The 26,641-nt window shown below is 31.3% G+C and overlaps 2 protein-coding genes across 2 annotated transcripts in view; both read left to right on the top strand.

Moving 5' to 3' along the window:
* LOC118194088 (histone acetyltransferase KAT8-like) overlaps positions 1-16,756 on the top strand; it is a 48,172-nt gene extending 31,416 nt beyond the window's left edge. The window contains exon 9 of the mRNA XM_035365282.2: positions 9,457-16,756. Coding sequence (XP_035221173.1) covers positions 9,457-9,664 — 208 coding nt within the window. The 3' untranslated portion in view covers positions 9,665-16,756. The remainder of the gene's footprint in view (positions 1-9,456) is intronic.
* Positions 16,757-24,316: 7,560 nt separating this feature from the next.
* The window catches only part of LOC118194081 (WD repeat-containing protein 43), a 59,229-nt gene continuing 56,904 nt past the window's right edge, over positions 24,317-26,641 (top strand). Inside the window, exon 1 of the mRNA XM_035365275.2 lies at positions 24,317-24,571. Within this exon, the coding sequence (XP_035221166.1) occupies positions 24,386-24,571 (186 nt within the window). The 5' untranslated portion in view covers positions 24,317-24,385. The remainder of the gene's footprint in view (positions 24,572-26,641) is intronic.

Here is a 26,641-nt window from a genome sequence, read left to right as displayed (position 1 = left end):
GATTGATCAGCGAACACTTTATTGACTGTCATTAAGGAAAATGTTATGAAAGGAACAATTATTTGCATGGATTGTTGGAAGGCATGTAAATTAGATAATCTGCCCGATACCAGCTTTGAACATTGCACTGTAAACCACAAATTTCACTTTGTTCATCCAGAAAGTGGATGTCACACCCAAACAGTAGAGCACAAAATGGGCAGAACAAATGCCTGACAACACCTCGAATCAGACTTGATTTGTAGCCATCAACACCGACCCCCAGAAATGTTGTAGTACTCATTATTATTATTATTATTATTATTATTATTATTATGTCCTTCATATCAGGAATGGCCGACAAGTTGATAGCGGTCTACCGGTAGATTGCAACTGACAAAAACCTATGTACGAGTTAAATGATCCACAAAATGGTAACCTGAGAAAAAGTAAAATTAGAATTTTAGGCTCATTAAGAGCCAAAAGGTTTTCTTTAAAAGCCAGTGTAGAGATCTTGAAGTGTCGATTGCATCATTATTCAAAGTAACCATATATTAGCTAAATAATGTACACTATTTTCTAATGGATAATTTATGCAAAAAAATTTCTTGGAAATGTCAGATTCATTTTTTTAATGATTTTAAAAAGTGGTGGATTGTGAAAATATAAGATTGACAATACACTAAACATTCAGACCCCTGTCCTGGGTCCTCCTTGGAGCTTTTCCCAGAGTTTAGTATCCGAGTTCTAGTTAACTTTTTAAATATGGCATTTTTCTTTTTCGTTCCAATTTTTGAGAATTTTATTTACTCTTGGTTTAAATTTACATCCTTATTTAAATCTAATTTTTTATATTTCAAGTTCACAAAAATTAAAAATCATTCCCTTCTTACAAATATCTGTACTAAAGACTCATTATCTTTGTCTGTATACATACCAAATTATGTGCTTGGTTAGAGATATGTATATGCACACTTACCATTAATGATAAGATAATAAAAGAAAATTTAATTTGCATTTTCCTGTGTCGGGGCTCTTCATTTACTAAATGTTATTATTAAAATATCATGCTGGTTAAATACCCCTCCCCAAGTGTCACTTATTGATGCGCATAATACAGGTTTAAATGTGTTAAATGTCAAAATTTTAGAAGGTAAATCATGGCACATTTGGATCATATGTATATACAGTGGATGCTCATTATGAACTCAAGGGTTCTCAGAAAACAGATTGAATTATTCGTTCGATAGTTTTTATTATCTGATGATAAGAGAAAATATAATTTTAAAAGAAGAAAAATCTCCTAGTATGTATAACCCCAGAAAATATATTATACTAATTAAACATATTAAAAAGCAATGAAGACTTATCTTAATCATAAAACAAAGCAGAAGATATACAGTAGAAAATGAACTTTAATTAAAAATATTAATTACACTTTTGGGAAAAACTGTAAAACGGATGTTTGTAGTGTTTATTATGCAGCCAGCTTCTTGCCAAGCAGCAGAATTATTACATTTTTCAGCCAGCTTCTTGATTTGAAGTAAACATTTCATTTCATTTCAGAGGAAAGTTCAATCAATAATGGCTTGATCATTAAGATGCTTAACAGTTTTTGCATTCTCTTCTGAATCTGATAAGGTCTCTTCTTTTTCATCTTCTTGGATACTTTTTATTATGTCGTCGTTGCTTAGTTTTTCACAAACTTCCAAGTCTTTATCTACCCTTACATAATCAAAAAAAGTAACATTATCTTATTTAAATTTTTTGAATTTAGGAAATGCTGTATCACATTCTTCAATGTGATTGTTCTCATTGGTGTGCATAAATTTAGCATGATGAAAGCAATTACTAATTGTGCTTTCTTTAACATAATTCCATATGATGTATAGATCATTTATACTTGTTAGCAGAGCAATGTCATAGTTTTCATCACAATCTAAAGAAAAAATTCTTTATTGTAGGAGTTTCTTACGATAATTTGTTTTAAGGTTCTGGATGGTACCTTGATCCATTGGTTGTAGCTTCGCATTTGTATTTTGTGGCAAATATTCAACCTGTATGGAATTCAGTTGTACAACATTGTTGTGGCAGGTTGTCCACAAATAAGAGACTTTTACGCTTTTCCTGCTTATCTATTCCTTTTAACCAGTTACTGAAAATGTCTCATGTTATCCATGCTTTTGTATTGGACACATAATCAACTGGCAGTATTCGAATTCCTTTAAAAAACACAATGGATTCGTAGACTTTCCAATCACTAATTATTTAAGCTTTTCATTCCCATCCATGTTAGGACAAACTAAAGCTGCATTCCTCTCTTTGCTGCTTTTACCTACTACACAAGCATCCTCTTTAAAATGTAATGTCTTGCTTGGCAAGAGTTTATTAAAAAATGGAGTTTCGTCCACATTAAAAATATCTTTTGGCAGGTAAGTAGAGAAAAGCCCTGGCAGTTTCTTACTTAGTCTTGATTTATGTCAGAACTTTGGTCACAGGCACTTTAATAAGAAATATTGTACCTTGACTTAAATCGAGAAAGGTCATTCATCACTCCATTTAAAAAAAAAAAAAAAATTGGTGAGCTCATCAATTTATGCTTTTATTTTGTATTTCTAAGTTAATTTGAATCGTGACTTTATGTGCGTAGTATAATTTAAGTGGTATTTCATCTAGTGTGACTTAATATTTTTGGGTTTTAGTGAAACTGGAAAAATAATTGATGTTTTTACACTGTGCGATGCTGAGCCTAATTATGGCTTAGGCTACACATCATTTCCAAGCTCGTAGCTTGTACAGTTTTGGCACATCATTGATTTCATGTTGAAGAGCGTGTTGGGAAAAGAAGCCTTGCCTGCTTCTGACTGCATCATTTGTCTTTCTGCCTGCCATGGGACTTTTGGACTTTGGGCATTTGAACTTCTTTTCAGTATTATTTTCAAGACATAATCACAAGATCACATGCTCTCCCTCATGTTATTACTGTACTGATCTTTCAGTGCAAAGGCCAAACAAATAAATATCAACAGAGTATTTTTACTCTTTTACTTTTAGTATTTTTACTCTATGTTGGATATCAGTATGGAAGGACAAAGTATCTTAAAAAAGATTAATACCTCTAAGAACTTCCTTTCGGAAGCAAACAAATGTATAGATGATTTAAAGGCTTATTTAGCAAAAGGACATATTTCTAACGAATGTGGTTTTAAATTATGTCATATGTTCACTCATCTTCTCAATTTAATGACTAAACAGTATCTGTGAATGGCTAACCTAGAAGACAAAGCTAAACTTTTTAAAAGCATAGACGAGAAACTTGCAAATATTGTTCAGATGAGCAAGTGATTTATGCCAAAAAGGCAACAAAACCAGCACAAAAAAGAGCTAGATCCCTCTCATGCAGCAGAAAAAGTGAAGAAGAATATTTAGTTCTAGTGTACACAAAGACTCAAAAAGAAATTTCAGAACAAGTAAAAAAATCACTTAGTTCCAAATATTGATCTGGGGGGGGGAGGGAAAAAGTTTGTGTTAAGCAAGTAAGGGAAATTTAAAAGAGTGGCGTACTTATAGGAGGAACCAGAAAGGATGATATGGAGCTTATTGAACAAACAATTCAAGAAAATTAAAAGCTTAAGGATATAGAGGAGTTTGAAAGACACAATAAAATTAATCCCAAAATTATAAATTATAATGTACAATGTAAATGAAGAACTTACAAAAGATTGTCTTGTAGATAATGTAACAGACTCAGAACGATGTATGTGGAGACTGTGTTGGATGTAAAATTTTCAGTTAAAGGAAAATTTGTTAACAATGGGGTGCTGGAGGTGGATTCCAATTCTTTCAAGCTTATGGTTAAGAATCGGCATATAGATCTCAAAATTGACAAGAAATATGATACAAGAATTTCTTAGAGTGACTCAGTATCAAAAATGCTTTAACTGCAGGTATACTAAAAAATATTGCAGTGTCGAGCAAAGATGCTCTAAATGCAGAGGCATTGTACATATCAGAGTAGATGTCCAGCTGTTGAATCTTGCTGTATCAACTGTAAACAAACAAATCAATAGTATAAAGTAGATGTCAGTATTATTCATGATGCTAAAGATAATTAGTATAGTTGTCTAAAAAAAGAGAATAAGAATTATTCAAAAGAAAAATAAATTATGGAATAAGTTACATATTATTCAATTAAATGTACAGCACTGCAAGAATATGACTCTACAATTTAGTGAAAATTTAGATTTAGAAAATCTCCAGTATTGGCTTGTATTAAAGAACCATATGTATATATGTATGTATGTAAAGGGAGACTTACAGCTTTTCCATTCAAAATATAGACGGCACAGCCAAGAGTCTAATCCAAAAGCAGCAGTCATAGTATCTAATTTCAGGCTCTCAAGAGATTTATTGTTCAGAGTACATTGTAGCAGTTTTAATTGCAGGATCCGATCCATTTATAACTTGCTCCATCTATTACCCACATTCTTTGCCTTGAGATGATATGCTAATGGACATACAAATTCTTTCACAGAAGTTTAATAATATTTCAATTACCATTACAAATGATGCCTAACAACCACTCTGGGGCCTTTCTCACATAAACCTCGAAGGAATTCAAGTATGATTTTGTAGCTGCCTCATGTTTTACATTTTGCAGTGACCCCCAACGGTCCAGTTGCTTCTTCAAGGCAGTCATCAGTATACACATCCATCATTTTGGTGTAAATTTAACAAATTATGTGTTTAGCCGTCTAAAAGTATTACTCCTGAATTGTAAGCAGTGGAAACTAATATGACATTTTTGTGCTATTATCTGTAACTTCTTCTGCCAGGGCGACAACTACTGTAGCCCAGAATAAAAAAATTGCTATATACAGCACAAATTCTGAGATCTAAAATTGTTGGAACTTCAATGAATCCAAATTTTGCCAGTTTCCAGATTTTTGATCATCAGTTTAAATCTGGTAAGACGACATGCAGAAATTATAAAATAAAAAATATATATATTCTTTATTAATATTTCATTAAGAAAGAGTTATTTTGTGAAAAAAAAAAAAAAAAAAGATTTTTCTGAATCACTATCACATGAAATTAAGATGTGATTAGAAGCAGAAATGACAGTATTTTCTGGATTTAAAACCATATTAATTTAATTGATGATTCAATCATTATTATCATTGCAATGAAGGACTTCAGTTATATCATCTTCATTTAGCATTTCTTCTGATTTTCTATTATTCGGAATATTTTTCTTTTTGTTTGTGGTATCTTAAAACCTTCAGATTAATGACTGTCGTCATCATCATCATCATGAAATTTAGTAGCTGAATATATATTTTGTCTAGCATTTTTTAAAATACATGCTGACACATCTTGCCGTGACCTTATAATATTCCACATAACAGATTTTATATTAAATGTTTTTAGAAGTCTTATATAGTCTTACTGCTGCCTCATTTTTTAAAAAGCTACTTGAAAACTGCTACAATGCTAGCTGAATTTCAGAGCATCTAAAATTCCAATGACTATTGGCTGATTGATGGATGTACAGTGTTGTGGAAAAACTAAAGCGAGAGGCATTATCATTTACTAAAACTGTAATTTTGATAAGATTAATAATGATAGACAAAGTAAAATAATAAACTGCTTCAAATCGGAAAATTACAGAAGCTTGAACTTGCTATGTTAATTGAACTTAAGTTCTTCGGAATCTAATTTTTTCTCCATTTCTTATGGTTATGCAAAAAAAAAAAAAAAAAAAAACGTATGAGCAATATTCCACTCTAAATAAATATGTCTGAGGCTTTTTTTATTGTTTAGCACAGGTTGAAAAATGCTGCCTTTCTCAGCAACAAGTACTCAAGGGCCAAAAGTGTGTTTCTTACTAACATCAGCTGATGTATTCATTGGCCATGGTGTAATTCCCTAGCCACCAGCTATTTGAAAGTGGCATATGAATTTGAGTTAATCGGGAGAAAAACTTTTACATCATACTTTTTTTTCTTGAATATTATATTCTTTTTATTGACTGTAAAGTGGGGGGGGGGGAGTTTGGCTGGTGGTTCAGAGGTTATTACACTATTAGGCATCCAGATTTCGGATTTTGTACTGCATTACTTTTGGTCCTGCCTCGTAGTTCCAGTAAGAAGTCTTCTTGTCTCTTAAACAGTCCTTTGTCATTTTGCATAATTAACTAACAAGCCACTTTTTTTTTTTTTTTTTTTTTTTTTTTTTTTTTTTTTTTTTAAGCAGCACCAGAGATACTATTAATCTCAAAACTCACTTTTTGTCTGATTCATTTTTCAGATTGTTGCTACTAGATATTATTGCCATATATTGTTTTTAACCAAAATTAAATAATGAATAATCTATGTATATATGTTACTCGCACTGAGGAAAGACTATGATACCTTGACCTATCAACATTTTAATGCATGTAGTCCTTCCTTTACTTGAACATGTGTACCTCAAAGCCTGAATTTGGAATTTTTTATTTAGTTTATATTTTATACAAATATTTAATGAATTTATGATTAGCAAAATCAGCAATTTGAAAGTGAGAAGTGGCAACGTTGTTTGAAGAAAAGGTTTTTATATCCAATGCACCAGACTGTTGCCATTCTGAAATCTTTTATTTTAAATCAACAAACATTTATCTTTCATTTTTAATCAACAAACTTGACTATTAAGCAATGTGTTGCCACTGCCAAAAGTAAAATACTTTTATTTTCCATGCACTAGCATGTTGCTATTCACTAAAACTTAAGATATCTAACTTTCAGGTTTAATCCAGAAGGTTACTGAGTAACAAATTAAGTGATTTAAAAGCAATAAACGTAGTTCTTAAGAAAATTTTTTCGCTTTTGAATATGATCGATGTAAATAAAAATACATTAAAACTGTGAGATATCTGATCAGAAATATTTTAATGAAATTACTCTAACTGGAATCATTAAAACCATTATATATTTTTTCTTTTTTATGGTAAATATGTTAGACAGTTGGCTGTATCAGCGGCTACTTCTTAAAGAAATAATATATAGTGAATGTAAAAAAAAAGGTGTATGGCAACCCCGAACTTTCTATCAGGAATTCTAAATATATGCTGAATTAATATCTTTTTGGTTTTGCTTTTGTATTTTAAGTGCTGTAATTGTGAAGAATGCGATATTTAATTTTTTAAAAAGTTCATAATAAATAACAAAATAAAGTTTATTAGGTATCTTATTAAGAAAACTGAACATTGATATGATAAACTGAGAAACGACTGAAAAATAAATATAGGAAATTATGCCAAAAATTCGAAACAAAAACAAAAATTTTTGTTAGCAAAAACGTAAAGTTTCTAACCAAAAATATTTGACAAAAATCCATGTACTTAAAAAAAATCAGAGAATCACACAATCTATGCAGCGTAGTAATCTAGGAATTACACACATCTCGCTAAAATAAACTAACATAACGACAATAAATTTCAAACAATACCATGTACACAGCATTCTGTTTTAATTAAAAAAAACATCAGTGAATTGCATAATCTAGGCATCATGCACAGCCTTGGCATTGCACACAAATCAACAAAATAAACTAAATTCCAAACAATTAAAAAAACAACAACAACAACAGAAATTCAAAGCAAAAAAACAATGAACATAACATTCTATAAAATAAAAACAATAAAATAAAATGCACTTACCATTGTGAATGCTTCTTCAAGCAGCAGAAATATCAATTTCAAACATCAGCAAAGCTCATCAATTTCTACCACTTTATCCTTCTCCCCTCTTTCCTGAGACACAGAGTATACAAAGTCCAGCATTCCAAAAATACACTTTGATCCACATAAACACACTAACAACTCCAGCATCATACCTTTTAATACTAAATTTACTTTGCACTCAGTCCAAAATATGAGACTGAAATTTTGCTTTCATTGCAACATAAGCCATTTCAAAACGCCCACCAAACCAAGCAACCAGCAAATAAAATCACTCCAGCAAAATCATGTTTCAATGTCAAAAGGGTTGCCATACAAACAACATTGCGCCAAAAAACCATCACAGAACACATATGGCGCCACATTTGGAGACACCATACATCTGAGGACGTATATAAGAGTAATGCCAGAATTTTAAACGTATGCTGCTAAGCTGCTGTTAAAAATTGTTGGTACTATTACATTTTGAGGACCGTAAAAAAACTGCAGCGAAAATGTATGCGCATAAGCGGCAAATCTATCAAACGGGCCCATTTAACTCTTTGAAATCCAGACCCTTCGCTAACTTATGTCCTCAAAATACCGAAACGTCCGAAATAGTTTTCCAGTTTCACAGCAATTTCCTCCTCTCCCCGTCCATTAACGCAGAAAATAGGTGTGAAGATTTCCAGTGACATCCTTTGTACTTTCCAACAAAGATTTCATTAGCCTTTGACCCCGTTCTTTATAAAACTATTCTGAAGGTCAGACCAACAAGCTTTTCTGCCTTTGTTATGATCACCACTGAGATATTGTTTATTTCCGTTATAGGAAGGAATGACTTGTTTAAAAATAAATATAATCCTTAAATTTTTAAACTTCTTTTATTGCTGTTTAAAGCTTAAAAGCACACTATACCACAAAAGAATAATAACGAAATATCACGATCAACCAAAAGATAAGAATTTTTTAGGACAAGCTGTCTGCAGTAAACTGATACAATGCATTTGGGGAAACTGCACCTGTTACCGCATATCTTAGGGGGAAGGAAGAAAACAAGGTTACAATCTTGGCCGTTTTCGGGTGGTTCTGGTTGTTTCAATGTAGGGCCGTGTGGGGCGGATTGGATGTGAAGGAGTTAACAGCGCCAAAGCTAGCATACGTGCTGATTACAGATTGGGTATATTTATATAGTTCTATATTTCTTAAGAGGCCATTGAAGTACTAGTTTAATTTTTAAATCCTTTTCTGATTTTAAGTCCTTTTTTGATATCCTACGGATTTAACAATTTGGGAATTGCCTATGATGAAATGTCTGCAATAGAATTTTGAGTAAAGTGCAGAATCACCCACTGCTTGACGCATTTTTAAGAATTGCACATACTCGGTATCCATGTACACATCGACCTATTTTCAGATTTAAAAAAAATCCCAGAATTGCACAAAAATGGCACTGCGCACACCCTTGACTTTATCTATGTATACATCGACCTATTTTCACTTAAAAAGTAAAAGAAAATTGACAAAAATCCAATTGTTTTTGCCCTTGTAAAAAGCGGCAAACAAATAAGTGGGTGATTCTGCACTTTACTGAGAATTTTTTCAAAGAAAAGGCATCATTCATTATAGAAAATTATATTTGAACAACCAATGAGATGAAATTATGCTTTAAGCGGTAACTCGGTTTAGCGGTAATATCTTTAACATTTGTTCTTTCACATGTTCTTTTTGTTATGCACATTTTCCTGTTTTATTTACCATAATCTTTTTACTTTTAGCAAAATGACAAGCATAACACAATGTGACATAATCAGCACTCTACAAAGTTTGAACATGATAAAATATTGGAGAGGTCGGCATGTAATATGTGTTACTGCCAAAATGGTTGAAGAAATGCTTCAGTGCTTTAACTGTAGGAGACCAAAAATTACTGTTGATGTCAGCCTTCTAAAATGGACACCTCCTAAGAAACAGTCAAACTTCTGAAGTTAAATATGAAAATTTATGTATTTTTCTACTTCTCATTACATCATTGTAATGGTTGTAGGTTTATATTACCAAAACCAACTTTAGAAATTGTAATTGTTTCTTAATTTGTCAAATACTTTTTCCCTTACAGCACCAATATTTCAATGTAATTGCACTGTTATGTTGAGTTCATACTTTCTTGAAATATTAATTTCAGAAGTATAACATCACTTGTAATGCTTGTTTATACATTTATGCAAGAGTTCCAGAAATGCAGATTTAACTTTTTTCCCCCCTCATTTTCATCAAGTTTTCATTGTCTTATATCATTTTCTTTTTCATCATCATTGCATTGTCATCTCTTTGGTGTTTTCTATTAATCTAAAAATATTTTATATTGAAAGTACACTTCTCTATGTTATATTGCATTCAGTTTAAAATCTCAGATCTAAGTCAACTGAAATTTTAAATGCAAACTCAATTTCTTGTAGTATCTATACAGAGATATGGATGATACCAATGCATATATGTTAAGTACTATGTTTAAAATTATTTGAATCCCTAAGAAAAGAAACAGTGATTTGGAAATTTTATGAATACGGAAAAGCTTAATATTTATTTGTTTACTTTATTAAACATTTCTTTCAATGTAAGTTTTTTAAGTTGCTTCATTTTTTTGTGCTAATACTTTCTCTTTAATTCTGTAGGCAGACATAAGTTCTAGTTTAGTTACATTGTTGAAGTCCTATAATTGTTGTGTGGAAATTCCGGCTTACTTTTCAATCGAAATTTTTTCGTTTTCTGTAACCTCTCTGTCACTTTCTTCACTATCGGTAGCAGTATTTTCTGGATCTAGAAACATACTACAGATTTTGCCATCCATTAATTGACTGATGATTGAGGAACATTGTCATCATAATGAAAAACTTCTTTTATATCATATTCATGTTATTACCGCTTCTCCACATTTCTTTAAACTGGAAAATTTCATCTTCGGTTTGCGATATCCGAAAAATCTTTAAAATTTGCAGCTATCATCATGAGAATGGCAACTAAAGACAAGTTGTTTCACTAAATTTTATCTTGCTTTTATCGTGCACTGAGACAATTAAGCTTGAGCTGTATTAGTTATTTATTATACTTATGTCTATTTCTTGCACATGCTTAAGGCTGAGTCCTGAGTAAATAAATTCCCACATATACTTAAAGCTTATTGAGGGCCAGTGCTAGATATCTTACTGCCTGATGCAATATCTGTGGGTCCTAAATACTGCTACCAAGCGCCTTCCCTAAATTCTGCTGCCTGATGTGGCCATACAAGCCCTTGCTCTGGTTCTGGGTTTATGTGAATAACAAACCAGTTATTCATAATTCAAATAGCACTAAACTATGAGTATCATTTAGACTATCTGTTTTTAGCATATGGAAAGAAATATTTTGTTAAATTTTTCCTTGTCAACATAAAAGGTTACTATACTCTTTAAAGTACTAACATAATAAATTGTTTAGGCATCGCTACATGAGTCATTACTCAGGTTGTCATATGTTGATAAACATGCAGTGATGAAACCAAATTATAATAAACAATGATTCGCCAGGTTGGGGTCAGGGATATAAAATATTAATAGATGTAAAATCAACGATGTTAGCTCTGTAGAATGTTTCAGTTTGAGATGTATGCCAAACAGATACGCAGCAACAGAGCCAAATTATTGATCATCCAATTTAATGCTAAAAGGATTGTTTCTTCAATTACGAGGTATTTTATTTTGTGCCGAAAAGAAATTAAGAAACAGGACTCTCCACACGTTTTTTTATGAGCAGGGGGGTAATCAAATGGGCATGCGTAAAGCATACAAAAAAAAAATTGTTTTAGGCTTTGAGGTCCAAATTTTAGATCATTCCAGATCTCGAACTGTGTATTGTACTTGCAAATTGTACATCTAATATGAAATTGCCTGCTTAAACTATTTTAATTTATGAGAGAAATGAAAGTTTGTCATCTTTCTATTTAACGGAAAGAAAGTAATGATTTAAAATAATTTTAAAAATCATAAACCTAATATTTTTTTCTAAAACATACTGTTTATATTTTTTTAATGTTATAAAGTTATGCAACACGCAGAAAAAAAGTAATAATAGTGCAAATTAACTATCATAATTGTAACATGAACTAAAAATTCTTTAAAATCGATTCTGTTTTAAATTTGTGTGGATCCTTAAATTTATGTGAATATCTGGCTCTTTGAGTTTGGATTGTATGTTTTGCTAACTGTGTTTCTGTACCGTGATTAAAAGCATGATTTAATTTTTATTGATGCAGTTTTCTCTTCATCAGTGATAATGTAATTACTTTAGCCACATGATTATTGGCTGTAGTCATATATACAGTCAAAAGTCGTTAATTCGGACACCCATAATTCGGAATGATCTATAATCCGGACCTCAAAACTAAAAACTTTCTGTGCATGCGCCGCGTTGACACATGCGCATAGGCATTTACGCGTGCGCGTAAGACCTTTTACGTCTGCACATATGAGTGTGCGCAAGTGCAGAATACGTTTTCGCGTGCGCGTTTTATGTATATCGGACGGTATAAGCTAAAATTATCTAATTATCTATTTCAGTTAATGTTGATGCTTCCGTTGTTCCTTAATTTTCGAATTGGATCCGGGTTATTATTTTTTGCAGACTGTAAGAGCAATTTTATAAAAGTAAGCTTAAACTTTCGATTATATCAAATAGAATTTCCGATATATATTTGTTAATATGTAAAGGATCTAAAGCGAACGTATGTTTTGAAATCCGAAATCTGTTTATCAATTTCACGCTGCTCGGCGGGGGGAACGCCTCGGCGGGCGCGTAATGAACTGGAAGTTGATCTGTCAGCACTATCCTTATCTTCAGCGCAGATGTTTTTATTTTATTTGGCTTATAATTCCTTACCAAATGTAGTATTTCATCTCGATATGCTCCGTCTTTGATATAATTTAAAACAAGTTCCTCGTCATTATAATTCGCTTCCGATAGCGAAGAAAAGTGACAGAGGTTATTGAAAACAAAAAAATTTCGATTGACAAATTAGTCGGTGTTCTTGACACAGCAATTATAGGACTTGAACGGCGGAACTTTGTAACTGAACAAGAAATTATGTCTGTTTAATAGAATTAAAGAGAAAGTTTTATCACATGAAACGAAGCAAAACTTAAACAACTTACATTGAAAGAAATGTTTAATAAAGTAAACAAATAAATATTAAGCTTTTTCTTTTTGCAAATTTTGATACCCTTTAGATCATAATTGTTCTTTATTTCATAAATTACGGTTTCATATTTTTAATTTTAGAATTTCTGCATGCCATCTTACGAGATTTAAACTGATGATCTATAATCCGGAATCGCCGAAGTCCCGACGAGTCCGGATTAACGACTTTTGACTGTATATGTATATAATATTTCTGCATTCTTTGAATGAATAATCTAAATTTTATATTTTCAGAATTAAGCTTCAAATAAATTTTAAAAATAAAAAATGCTGTTACATTTTTGAACAAAAATTCATCAGTTTTTCTTTTAGCATTTTCTAATTATAAAATTCATAGTAATACCATTTCATTCTGAAAAATGTTTTTAATCTCTATAATTATATGCCGTTCTATGTGTAAATATTATGCCTGTGCAAATGTGACTTGACTGAACCTTTTATGGACTGCTAAAAGGAGTAATTAAAAGAATCTATCTGTAAGCTTTAATATTGATCATATATTCATCGTTATTGCATTTATTTTATGTGATTGAAATTCAAGATTAAGTTTTTTATTCTCTTTATGCTTTTGTTTTCATATAACTGGAAAAGAAAAAATACAGAAATAAAAAAATATGACTGAAAATAAAGTATATCAAATGAAATTTAAAATGACATAAATAAAATACGTATATCACTCTATTATATTAAATAAAATGTTATCTTTTAAATAATCATAAGAAAAATTACACATATAAAGAGACACAAACTCTAGAAGCATATTCTACTCATCGTTATTAGGAATACTAATGCAATCACATCACACAGCTTGGCATTGTTAAGCCCCCCACCAAAAATGTAAGATTTTATGCTTTTCATGTAGTACTTAAAATATTTACATTTTGAAAATTTTAATAATTTCATATTTTATAAATTAAAACTTTTTTTAAATAAAGAAGAAAAGTATGGAACATCAATGGATCATCTTGGGATTTATTTAATTCTTCTTAAAATAAGCAAATGCTTAATATTAAAAATTAAAAGACTTTTAGTTTTAGAGCTGTTGCTTTTAGAAGTAAAAACCCAGTAAAATTTACAGTATTTTAATTTTTATTCCCCTTTTTATAAAAAGAATGAAAAACAAATAATTTCATATAATTGCAAAACTATCATAGAACTGTTAAAACAAGTTGCTTTTTCTTAGGAATAGTGTAAGTAAAATATTCATTGTAATTTTGGAACAAATAGTTTCATTAAGATACAATAACACACCGAACAAATATTAATTTAAAAGTCAAACAACAAAAATCAGCGATATGTTCTCAAATTTTCACAGGACTAGTTTCGATAGAGGAATATAACGCTGATTTTTATTGTATGACTTCTGAATTAAATAGTTTCATGTAAATTTCCACATTTTTTTTTATTTTCTTATTTAAAGGCATTAATGAGATTCTAAACCTGTTTCAATAAGTATATGGTCTAAAAAATAACAAAACTAAGTAAGTCCAAATTATGTATTTCTGTATAAGCTAAAATGTGTCTACTTCCTCATGTATACGTTCATTATCCCATTCCCTCCCTTTCCCTTCTTGCCCTCCTAAAAAAGTGTAAATGAGGAACATTTCAATTGAGTTGATATAATTTTCGGTTTCCATTCTAACATTTTTAATGCTGATAACAAATGAGCATAAAGTGCTACAAGGAATCCTCTATTTTTCAATATGATGCACATTTCCATAACCCTTCCCCAAACATTCATGAATATGTTCTTACCCAAATTCATGAACTTGAAACCACACTTTGTAAAACATTGTGGTGGAAAATCAGGCTGATTTATTATGCTTTCTTCTTTTTGTTATGTTCTCCATGTTAAATAATTGTATCGGCTGTTTTACTTTTTAGGTATATTGTTTACTCTGTATTTTAACAAATTCATGAGAAAAGTATCTTGGGCATTCTTATAAAACAACCAGAATTGAGAATAGAGGTTTGAATTATTTGATTTAATGATTTTTGAGAACTCATGCCCTTCCTTACAGTGTGATAAATTACATTCTACAAATCAGTGGTATCAAACTAGCAACACATAAATACATTTCAAATATGGTGTTACAAATATTTCAATTACTTGAAATCTGAGTTTACATCATTTTCATTACCATTAAAAACAGCTCTGAACAATGAACTAAAATATCTATAAATTGGGATAATTAATTTACAATGAATTATTCGATGATTTGATGATACAGTTTTGGGTAACTTTTATTCATACTTTTCCCCAAATAATAATAATGCTCAGTTACAAACCTTTGTGCTATGAATACGTGCCTTGTTTGTGGATACATTTATATGTCAACAGCCAGCTTTTTTTTTTTTTTTCATTTGAAAATTAATAAGAAAAGAACTCGGTTGACCATTGAGCATATACCATCCGTAATGGAATAATTTTGAGTAATTTTTCTCCAGTGCATGGACATTATACAAACAAATTTTGTATTCATACACAAAATTTATAATTATTTACATACTGAAAAAAAATTTAATAAATTAGAGAAAGAAACTAGTTTGTCACCATTTGTTGTAAATTGTGTCTAACTTGGAAAGTTTTCATAATTTATTTATTTTTAGCTTAAATTAAAGCCATTTTATATGAGTATTTAAACATACCAGAATTATTTGAAATAAATTTTAGTCTGAAATATTAATACTTTTGAGACTATCCGTGTGTTTGAATTGCAAAGTGAAATGAACAAAAATGTCGTGCAGGTACCAAACTTCCAATTTCAGATAGAAAATTTTAATGAACAAAATTTTAAATTAATTATTTGTTAAAATAATATTTATTATTTTACTGATAAAAAGTTTTCATTTTGGTATTAAAAAAAATTGGCTTTGCAGTTCTTTTCAGTCTACATGCAATTTGAGTTTGAACCACTGCTATAAATAAAATTAATTTTTATTTTTATGAAAGGGTATCCCCCTTCTCTAAGTTGATAGGAAAGTTAAAATATTATACATTTTTATGGAAGTAGTTTGGTATATATTGAATAATCGTTTGTGTTTAATTACTTGTGCTGCAAAATCATTCTTTTTTGGAAGAAAAATTCTACTCTGACTTAGGAAACAGGCATTTATATATCACTGCATATACAGAAAATTTGTATTTTTTCTAACTTATGTGTGTTTAATCAAAAATGTAAGTTATTTGACTATGCAAAAGAAATATTATTTGCTTATACGTATGAGAAGTGTTTTATTATTATTATTAATCACATTTGTTGCAACAGTCTTCAGTGTTTCTACTTTAGTTTTGCAGGTTAGTTTAATATTTTTATAGATATCATTGTAATTTAAGTTTTTAAGCTAATTAATTGTAAAAGTTAATAAAAAGGATTAATAGCTTCATAAAAAACCTGTATAGTTTGAGTTTTTTAAATCAAATTCTTCAATTACTACTTAACAGAATTCTGATGCATTTGTGTCTAAAATTTCATTGCGGTAATGGAAAATTCTTCTTGATATTCAATTGTATTAGAGGTCTTAAAAAGTAACTGATAGATCCTAGAAAATTTAAATGTATTTCCTATGATTACTTAGATGTAATTTTTTAATTGTGTGAATAAACTTATTTGGTATTTCTTGTATTTGATTTATTATATTTAAGGGATTTCTTATCATGTTCATTCTCTTAAACTAGTGCTCTGATTTATTGTCTTAATTATTACTTTCATTTGCACAATTAATGCATTTCTCATCTGTTCATTTTTTTATTGTACATTGGTTTAAATATTATCTTTTTCTTCCGTAATGTTATTGTACAGATCTGAGAAATTGTAAAAATAAAGCATACAGTTTTTAAAGCAATTTGCTTTAGTCTTAATTTTTTTATAAATATGTTACAGAGGTAATTTAATTGATAATTTGTTTTTAAATAAGATTTGTATTGAAAAAATAATTTGTATTAAAAATCTTAAAAAAAAAACATATATTGATTGAATTCATGTTTAAAAAAAATAAGTACCGTATATACCCGCGTATAAATCGGTCCCCCAACTTTTGAGAAAAATTTTTGGAAAAATGAATTTGTCGCATCAGCAGCACTGCTGCCGACAATAAAACAGCATGCCGATGTACTGGATAAAATTACACCGCACTTTAGCGAATATTTGTGTATTTTCTTTTTAACATATGATAAAATTTTAAAATATGTACAAAATTTTCAAAGAATTTCATTTGAATCCTTCTAATTCTGATTCAAAGTCAGAATCTGCAAATAAATACTTTTCTAATAAACAGAAAATAAAATCGAAACAATTTTAATTTTAAAAAAAAAAACATAATAAAATGGGAAAAAAAAACATAAATAAAATGGGAAAATAATTAAAAATTTGTGTTTTTCTGTGTGAACGATATATTTAATAATCAAGTTTACTGATGTGTCATCAATCGACAGTGGTGGTGTTTTTTTTTTTTTTTTATAAGTTCTGCATATAAGTTGACCCCCTACTTAAAAGTTTGATTTTTTTTTTTCCTTTAAAATCATCGACTTATATATGGTAATCAGAAATAAAACAATGGAAGGCTTTACTCCTTTGTTTTGATTTTATGTGATCAAAAGGAGTATTCCATTTCAGTAGATTAGAGAGTTAAAGCAGCAACATTTGATTATAATCAAAATTTGACTGCAGAATTTTAGTTTTTATCATTATATATTTTTTTAGCTTTAGTAACTGTTACATCTCTTAAATCTAGAAGCCTTGGGGTTTGGCCATTGTTAAACCATAGAAATGATTGACTAAAAACACAGTTCAGCTCCGTTAAGTACTAAACATGCTTGCCATTTTGCATATGCACTTCATTGTGATATCAAAGCAAAGATTAAAACCAAAAGAATACATTCATTAATGTTTCTAAATAAATTTCTATGATTTTTAAATCATTTTTTCTATTTCATTTTCAATAAAAATCTTTTCTTTCTCCCTGCTGTTTTTAAATTATATATAGTTGACAATGTAATTCCAGACTAGTCACATATATTCTTTTCAGAAATTCCTATATCTAACTTTTTTGATAATACCACCTTTTCAACATATATAATGGTATGTTTGCATTTATTAATCCTAGCAAAATCTGCATCTTTTGGTGCGGTGTTGATGATATTCAGAACAGCAGTAATGCAACCAAGTGTTGAAAATAATAGAACTATAAAGCCAAAAGAATCAGTTGTAGCATAAATAAGTTTTGAATTCCAAGTGTTGTTAACAGTGTTATCCTGCTAGCATATTCACAAACTAATAATGCATATTAAAATCCTATCCGATGATAGAAAATTAAATTAAAAATGTCTAGTTCCATCTTACTGTTCGTCTTACTTACTTACTTAGCATCCCATCATACCCCCTCTTTTCTTGTCACCGACCTCTAAAGAAAAATTTATCCTGACGTTTGGAAACATTTTAGCTGTGAAACCCAAACAGAACTATTTATTGTATTAATTAAAATTTCAATAGCAACCTAACCAAAAAAAATTAAGACTGTGTAAATTTCATTTAATAATTAGTTTATTTGAAGATAAAATTCATTTATTGATGCAGGATGAAACTAAAACATTCAGATTTCCATATTGAAAAGAATTTGAGAGAAGAAAAAATGTTACATGTGGAAAAGACAAATTATTATGCACACTATTCAATAATGCACTGTGTCAAAGACTGACTTAAACAAGCTTCAAGTTGTACAAAATCGCTTCCTAAGACTGATAACTAGTGTTCATTACTTCATGCGAAATGAAGAACTGCACAAGGACTTAAAAATCGAGTGATTGGATACTTTCTTACGCAAAACAAATGGCAAGTTCTTTAGGAAAGCTAAAGACTGTGACCATATGAATTTATTTAATATATTTCACTATGAAATTTTAGACGAAGACGGACATCTCCGTACATTTGCTCCTTTTATCTTGAATAGCAACCAGAACTTTCCTATGTAATTGCTATTTATTCCTTATAGTGACTATGGGAACTCTAAGTCCAAAATGAAGCAGCATTCTTCAGTGCCAGCACTTGGGAGGGTGGCCTGTGCGCTCAGATATTCAGATATTTTTCCAGCATTACTAAGCTTTCCTGGAATTATATACATGTGTAAATAAGTTTTATTTAACCAAGAAGATTGTATTTCAACTATTTAATATTTTTCTTGTATTTGTATTATATGTTACTTTCGGGACGAATACTTCACTACCAATCAGATATCATCTTAATGCTCGCGTGACTTTGGCCACACTCCTTCCTACATCTCAGCTTTCTGCACCGCCCAGCTCATAAGAAAACGATGGCACCTTACCTGGAGCCCTCAAGTAAAAAGAAAACATAATAAATTAAATAAGCTTATTAAAAAGCAAATAGATGAATATAGAAATGAGATGTGGGAGAAGAAAATCATTAATTTAGACCCAAATGATGGCTCCTTATGGGCTTTCATTAAAAACCTGAAGCGGAAGCCTAGTAGTAATGGGCAATTTTCACTGACAACTCGATAGCTCTTAATAACAAAGATAAAGCACGAGTACTGGCTAATCACCTGGAAGAGGAATTTCAGCCAAATAGCACTCCAATAGATCTTAATTTCGTGTATCGTGGTAGAAACAGAACTGCTAATTTTCACTGGAAAGATTCTGTATTGGCAATAAGAAGCAATAAGTCTAATAGAATGATAGGGAAAGTTTAACTTGATAAGTCCCCGGTGCCATACGCTATCAAAAGCTTTCGCAATATCAAGGAAAATGGCTCCGGTAGGGAACTTACAATTGAAACCGTCAGTAATATAGTTGATGATACGAAGCAGCTGGTGATTAGTACTGTTTAGATGACGGAAGGCAAATTATTCTTCTCGAATGTAGGAGCTCTGTGGAATAATTTAATTAAGACGATATAGAATAATTTTTTCAGCTATTTTAGAAAGTTGACTGAGAAGGCTGATTGGGCGGTAATTCTGTGGAAACTTTGAATTTTGATGCGGTTTTGGGAAGATGACGATGACGGCATGTTTCCGTATATTAGGAAAGTAAGAGTATTTGATGATAGAGTTGATTATCTTAGTAAGACAAGTGATGGCATTGATAGGAAGATGTTTCAGTACTTTGGTAGAAATACCTCAACACCTGGAGCTTTTTTGAGTTTTAAGGAGCTAATATAATCGGCAACCAGCTTAGGCGTGGCGAGGAATGTAAAGTTCAAAGGACCTGGGATTTTTAAGGTATTAACAGTATCATTAACTTTGGAGATATGATTGTTTTCGTAGGGGGTAATATTTGGAGTAAACGTTTCTTCAAGTATATCTGCAAAGGTGTTGGCTTTATCTTCGTCTGAATAAATCCTTCCATTGGTACCATGAAGTGGCTGAATTAGCTTGAAGGGTTTTTTTAAATTTCTTTGCAATGTCTAAAAGAGAATTATCTTCAGTTGCGAGAGAGTTGAGGACGTTTCGCTAGCTTTGAGTCTTGAAGTTACTAATGTTCTTTTTGATGTGACGTTGAAGAGCGTTTAGTTGCGTTATCATCCTTGGGTCGTTTGTATTTTGCCAATTTTTCTTAATACGGTTTTTGCATTTGATTATTTGTTTTATGCGGGCTGGAAGAGGAAGAAAAGAATGGGAACTGATGAATTTATTAGTTGAGAAATTGATAGCATGAGGAATATAGGTTCTAAACTTCTTGATTTCAGACTCAATATCTTCTTCATTGATAATTTTGGAATTTCCAGGAATGGTATCTGAAATGATTTTTGTGATTTTTAAGAGTCCGTAACGCCAATACTCTTGCCCGGTGAATGTAAGCAACTATTTATGCTGATTTCAAGAAGAATGGAATTATGGTCAGATAAGAGAGCTGGAATAACAGAAATTTGGCAGTTATAGTCGAGGTTGTTAGATAGAAAAAAGTCAATAATAGAAGAACTATTATAGCCGTAATGCGTAGGTTTATATCAGAGGCATGAATAGTATAATTTTTATTTTGAATCATGCTAACAATTTTTCGACCTTTTTCTCCTTGATTCTAGAATTGATATTTAGCGTCAAAATCTCCTCCAATTAAAGCAGGAGAGTTAAAATCCAGTAGCTGTTCAATTTCAGAAATGATTGGACTATTATTAGGAGGTATGTAGATTGTTGGAGACGGCTGCTGCAGACAGACGATTACGTAACGGCTGGGCGACGTCGACAGAAGGAGCGCCGCATTTTAATGAACTATTTTTATTATTCTTATTTTTTCTTTAACTGCGAACTCAGCGGGAAAATTCCCTGTATGCAGTTCTTAGAGTAATGTAACGTTTTCAACTTGTGTGAGATATCCATATTAAAATCTTTATATTAATAATCCCTGCTGTGATTATTTAATTTGTAACCTGCACGTTGTAGCCCTGAGAGTTGCAACATAGTAAATCTGGCGCCCGCGACAGGATATTTTTTGATGAAATATGGATATAAGAGCCTTGAAAGCAAAACGAAAGTCGCTGAGAACAGCATTTACGGTATGCTGCAACGATATAGCTCAGAAGATTAAAAACAAAAGCTTAGAAAGTGACGTTGTACGTTGTTTCGACAAATTCACACGTTTGGAAAAAACTCAAGAAGTTTCGAATTTGTTGCTAAGTGACGATGCCCTTCAAGAAGAATATTCTGAGGATTTTTTGAAAGCAGAAGTATACCGAGACAAGTTCTGCTTAATTTGTTCGCTGTTAGAAAATGCAAAGAAGGGAAATTCGGTTATGGAAGAAACAGCAACAGAGAAAAAAAAAAAAAAAAAAAAATATTCAACTTTCGAAACTTGACTTGAGGAAATTTAGTGGAGAATCGAAAGAATTTCTTGCCTTTTGGTCCCAGTTTGAAAAAATTCACAAAGATGATTCTATTGTAGATGAAGACAAATTTCAATATCTGTTACAATGTTTGGTAGCAGATTCTAAAGCGTAAAGACTGGTAACAAAATTTCCACCAACTAAAGAAAACTATTCAAAGGTGATTGCACAACTTAACGAACGCTTCGGCAGTGATGAACTTTTGGTTCAGATTTATGTACGGGATCTACTTTCCATAGTAATGAAAAATGCTGCTGTTAGGATAAAAGGAGATTTAGCTGAACTTTATAATTTACTTGAGAGCAATCTTATGGCACTCGAAAGCCTCGGTAGAACTAAGGAAAGATTTGCAGAACTAAGGAAAGATATTGCGTCACAGCAAGATAGTGCGCGTTCTTTGGATAAACCTTTGTGTTTCCTTCGAAACGAAGTGCAAAGTGAGGAAATGATTAAGCTCGCTCGTACCGGGTTAGGAGCTTCACATTCTGCACATTCGTATCCACATGCTAATGCTCCTGGTTGCTGTAGAGCTGCTGTTTTGGTAAACGTTCAAGACAATACAGGTAGGCGAAATTTAAGTTATATTCTTTGTGAGAAATCCCACAATTCTGTCGAATGTTTTTCTGCTCACAAAATGTCTTTAGAGCCCCTTATTCCCATTTAGTGTTTGATGTTAATTTAAAACATTTTGAGGGCACGTATGACCATAACTTTGAAGTACTTTCTCAAAACAAAATATGTGGATGTGTTCGAAAAGTAGTTGATCACAATACCCTGAAAGAATTAAACGAATTAAATATTACGTTGTCTGATTTGCAAGCTAAAGAATATGACATTGAGTTGCTTTTAGGAGCAGATGCCATTGGGGACATTATTACTGGCAGCTCTCTGAAACTGAACTCTGGTGTAACTGTAGTTGAGACTAAATTCGGACACACTGTGATTGGTAAAGTAAACAGCTTATCTAAAAAACCTACTTCAGCTACTATTCCAACATTACTAGAAAATAATTTGTGCTATAATGTAATTTCGTTGCATTGGGCTAATCTTAGCGTAACCGAACTCTGGAATTTAGATGCCATTGGCATAACAGACCCAACTGAAGATGTTAAACGTAAACTTACTCACTCTGACACCGTTAAGCAATTTAAAGAGAATTTAAATGCTCTTCCTGATGGCCGATATGAATTGCCACTACCCTTTAAATCTGAAATTCTGTTACCTAACAATAAGTCTATGACTTTTAAAAGGCATCAAAGAATGTGTCACCGAATTAATGAGGATGACTACAAGGTAGTTTTTAAGCAATGAAAAGACCTAAAAGTAATAGAAAACGTTCCTGAAACTGAAATTGATAATTTGATTTATTATTTGCCCCATAGACCTGTTATAAAGCAAACTAGCCAGGCAATGAAGGTAAGGACGGTGTTCGACGCTTCAGCCCGAGAGAGAAATCAGCCATCCCTAAATGATTGTTTAAATAGAAAGCCAAATTTAATTGAACTCATACCTCATATAAATGACAGGTTTACATTGTATTCCGTTGGTTTATCATCGGATATAGAGAAAGCATTTCTTCAGCTGAATATTTTCCCAGAACATAGAGATTATTTGAGGTTTTTTCTTCCAACTCTTGAAGAACCTATGATTTACAGACACTGCAGAGTGGTGTTCGGCGTTTGTTCGTCTCCGTTCTAACTCTCTGCGTCGATAGAGCATCTCTTGGATAATTCCCCTGCCGAGTTTGACGATGTGACCCAAAAATTAAAGCATTCGTTTTATGTTGACAATAGTGTCACTGGGGTCCACGATATCAAACAGCAAGAAAATTTTATAGTTAAGGCGACAGAAGTAATGGCTCGGAGATGTTTTAACCTACGGGGATAGGAAGTAATGTTCCAGGTTATTTTATTTTCCATTTTTCATTGTATTTCCCGTATTTTAGAGATAATGAATTTAAAAGCCAATTATAGTAACCCAAACAAGTATTTTATGACTTATCGTTGCCACCGATCACGTGTCACCCACTAACTTCCGTAAGCCATCAGCGTTAGTTGTTGCGCAATCGTAACGGACTAGTGCCATAAATACATATCATAAAGCATATAATAACATACAGAAAAGTACGTAATAACTTAATACAACGTATACATGCATATTTTACGTAATTGTTTGGATATTTAGAATGGCTATTGGCCTTTTGATATTATGTGAATTATTGAAGTTCAAACAGAAGTAAACAAGTGAATAATAAATATTATATCTAAGGTATCAGAGCATAATAATATAAATTTAAATTAAATTTTTCATCAGCACCTTCAACGGTAGACAACTTTTTGATCATCATTCAGCAGGACATTCTTAAAATTTAAATGAAAGCATGAGCTTAAAATTTAAAAAGAAAGCAGTGCATTATCTTTATTTTAACGTACGGCTTGAAATAAGACATTTACTTACGATGATCATCCTAGAAATAAGTAATTAAAAATTGTGATGTTATGAGAGGCCTTACAGAGGAATCTATTTTATTTTCTTCGTTCTTCTCAGTAATTATGGCTGCCGAAAGTGTTTTGTTTTCACATCTGGCAATAGAAGTAATAACAACAATGCGATATATTTTTTAATCAAAGCTTGTAAAATGTCTTTTTACCGGAACTTAACTAATTTTTCATCTGATGGACAGTATTTTGCATATTCGAGCCCAGATGGTTGCTTAAAAATATGGGAAACATCTACAAATATTTTAAAACAAGAATATACACCGAGTTCACATTTATCGGCAACGTGTTCGTCGCTTTCATGGGGCCCATGTAAACAAAATGCTGTAAGTTGTTATTTATGTAAAACACTTACGTGTCATTTAATAAAAGTTTTATGGGAAGTAACTAAACGCTGTGAATTTTTTTTTCAGATGTGTTTAATGCAATAAAAATTCTACCAATTTGTATTTGAAACGTAGCACGTGGTTTTTGGAGTGTGCATGATATTGTAGTGTTTATCGTTAGTTATGTTTAGTGCATAATGCTAGATATGTCAAGCTCAGTTCATGTTTGTTTCCGTTAAATGAAAGGAAAAATTTTCAGTGCTTACTCTTTGAATTTTTTTTTTTTTTTTTTAGTTGTTAATAGTTGATTTTCAGAAAATATTCAGCTTTTCTTGTACTTTTTTAAATATCTGAACAGGAAATGCCTAATAAAAGTGTGTTTTCTTTAAAATAGATCATATCTTCAAGGGACATACCAGAGTTAAAATTGAAATATATTGGATATCTTATCTTTTGCCAGCATTTTGACTTTATAGCTTACTAAATGATTTGATACAAATTCATCAATTTGTGACCACTTATCATGTCTATACATTTAATTTTATTTAAAAATCTTTCATACGTTTTATATCTAAAAGGCCATCACTTTAAATATAAAGCCATATTTTATGATTTGTTTTTTCTTTTTTTAACATGGTTTGAGGATCACTTATTTGCTCACATGATATAATATTACATTAAATATTTATGATTAAACTAAATTAACTTTGTGGGTACTTACTTATTATCCCGACGACTGTGGAGTGGTAAAGTTGTTGAACGCTGGTAGTTCGGTACGAGGTTCGAATCCCACAAACGGGCTGGCTGGATGGGCGTTTTCGTGGTTTTCCCCATGTTTAACGTGTATATGAGCCAGTTTCCCTTAGAAAGTCCTCCATGAAGGCATCTCTTCCTTTATATCTTTCCAGATAGCGCTCGAGGCTTTGCCATAATCACACACAAACCGACGACTGTGGAGCTGTTGCCAAGCATCGTAATATAGCCCCAGTTATGGATTAGTGCAAAGCCACCACTTGATATTTTGCTACCCTTTGTAATTTTTGTGGATCTTAAATTTGCTGCCCCATCCTTCCTTAAATTCTGAAAATTTTGTTGTCCCTAAATTCTCCTATTCAGTGCCTCAGCTATATTCTAAAAATTTTACCATCTATAAATTTTGATGTTCATTACTTCTCTAAATTCTAAAATTTTTACCACCCTTAAATTCTGCTGTAAGACAGCCATCTTTTGTTTTATAAATTAAGTTTTATTGCTATATCCTTTTCTTACATTTTGGGGGGGGCAATAAAAGTAAATTTTGGAACTTCCCTTCTGTAGAACAGCAAGCAATAAAATATTTCAATGTTGTGGGACCTTATCATAAAAAAAGTTTGTATTAATAGACACAATATGTTCAGATTAATCTGGCCAACAAAACAGTAATAAATTGGAACAATTACATGCTTTAAGTTTGTAGTCATAGTGATTTAAACAAAACTTCAAGTAAAATTGGATAGCCTAACAAAAAGTCATAGTTCAGCCCAGAAAGAATTCTTTGCAAGGCACAATAGTTTATAGTTGAAACGTCAGGGGACTTTACTTGCATCAATATTAATTTTTTCAAGGAATGCAGTGGTACTTTTAGAAGTCTGACTTGTTGCTAGTTGCACTCTCTGAAAGTTATTCGGATAAAGAAATGGAATTTCTTCTCTAAATATTGGAAGTAAAATTTTCTCTTGATAGTATGTTGTTGAGTGATTTTTAACATTTTTTCGCACCCTTCTATTTTTAAGTGCCCACTGTAAAAGAATCCTAGGACAGATTTTGAAATTTTCTTTATATTGCTGGTATATAGACAAGGTTTTGAAATTTTCTTTATATTGCTGGAATAAGGTCTGTACACTTTTTTCTTTTTTTTGATAATAAATATAGACTCTTTTATGTTGCGGTCATTAGGTAAACCCATACTTCATAAAGGATCATAATATATTTCCATTTATCTGCAGCTAAATAGTTTTCATACAGGGTTCTACAAATTATTCTGCATTGAGCAACCTGCCTCAACAGAAGCTGAACCTTATGATTTTTAAC

The sequence above is a fragment of the Stegodyphus dumicola genome, chromosome 6 (assembly GCF_044657685.1).
Source record: "Stegodyphus dumicola isolate Sdum_Otavi_A_Nest chromosome 6, ASM4465768v1".
Taxonomy (NCBI): domain Eukaryota; kingdom Metazoa; phylum Arthropoda; class Arachnida; order Araneae; family Eresidae; genus Stegodyphus; species Stegodyphus dumicola.
The sequence above is the reverse complement of the archived record's forward strand: the minus strand, read 5'-3'. Positions and strand labels throughout refer to the sequence as shown.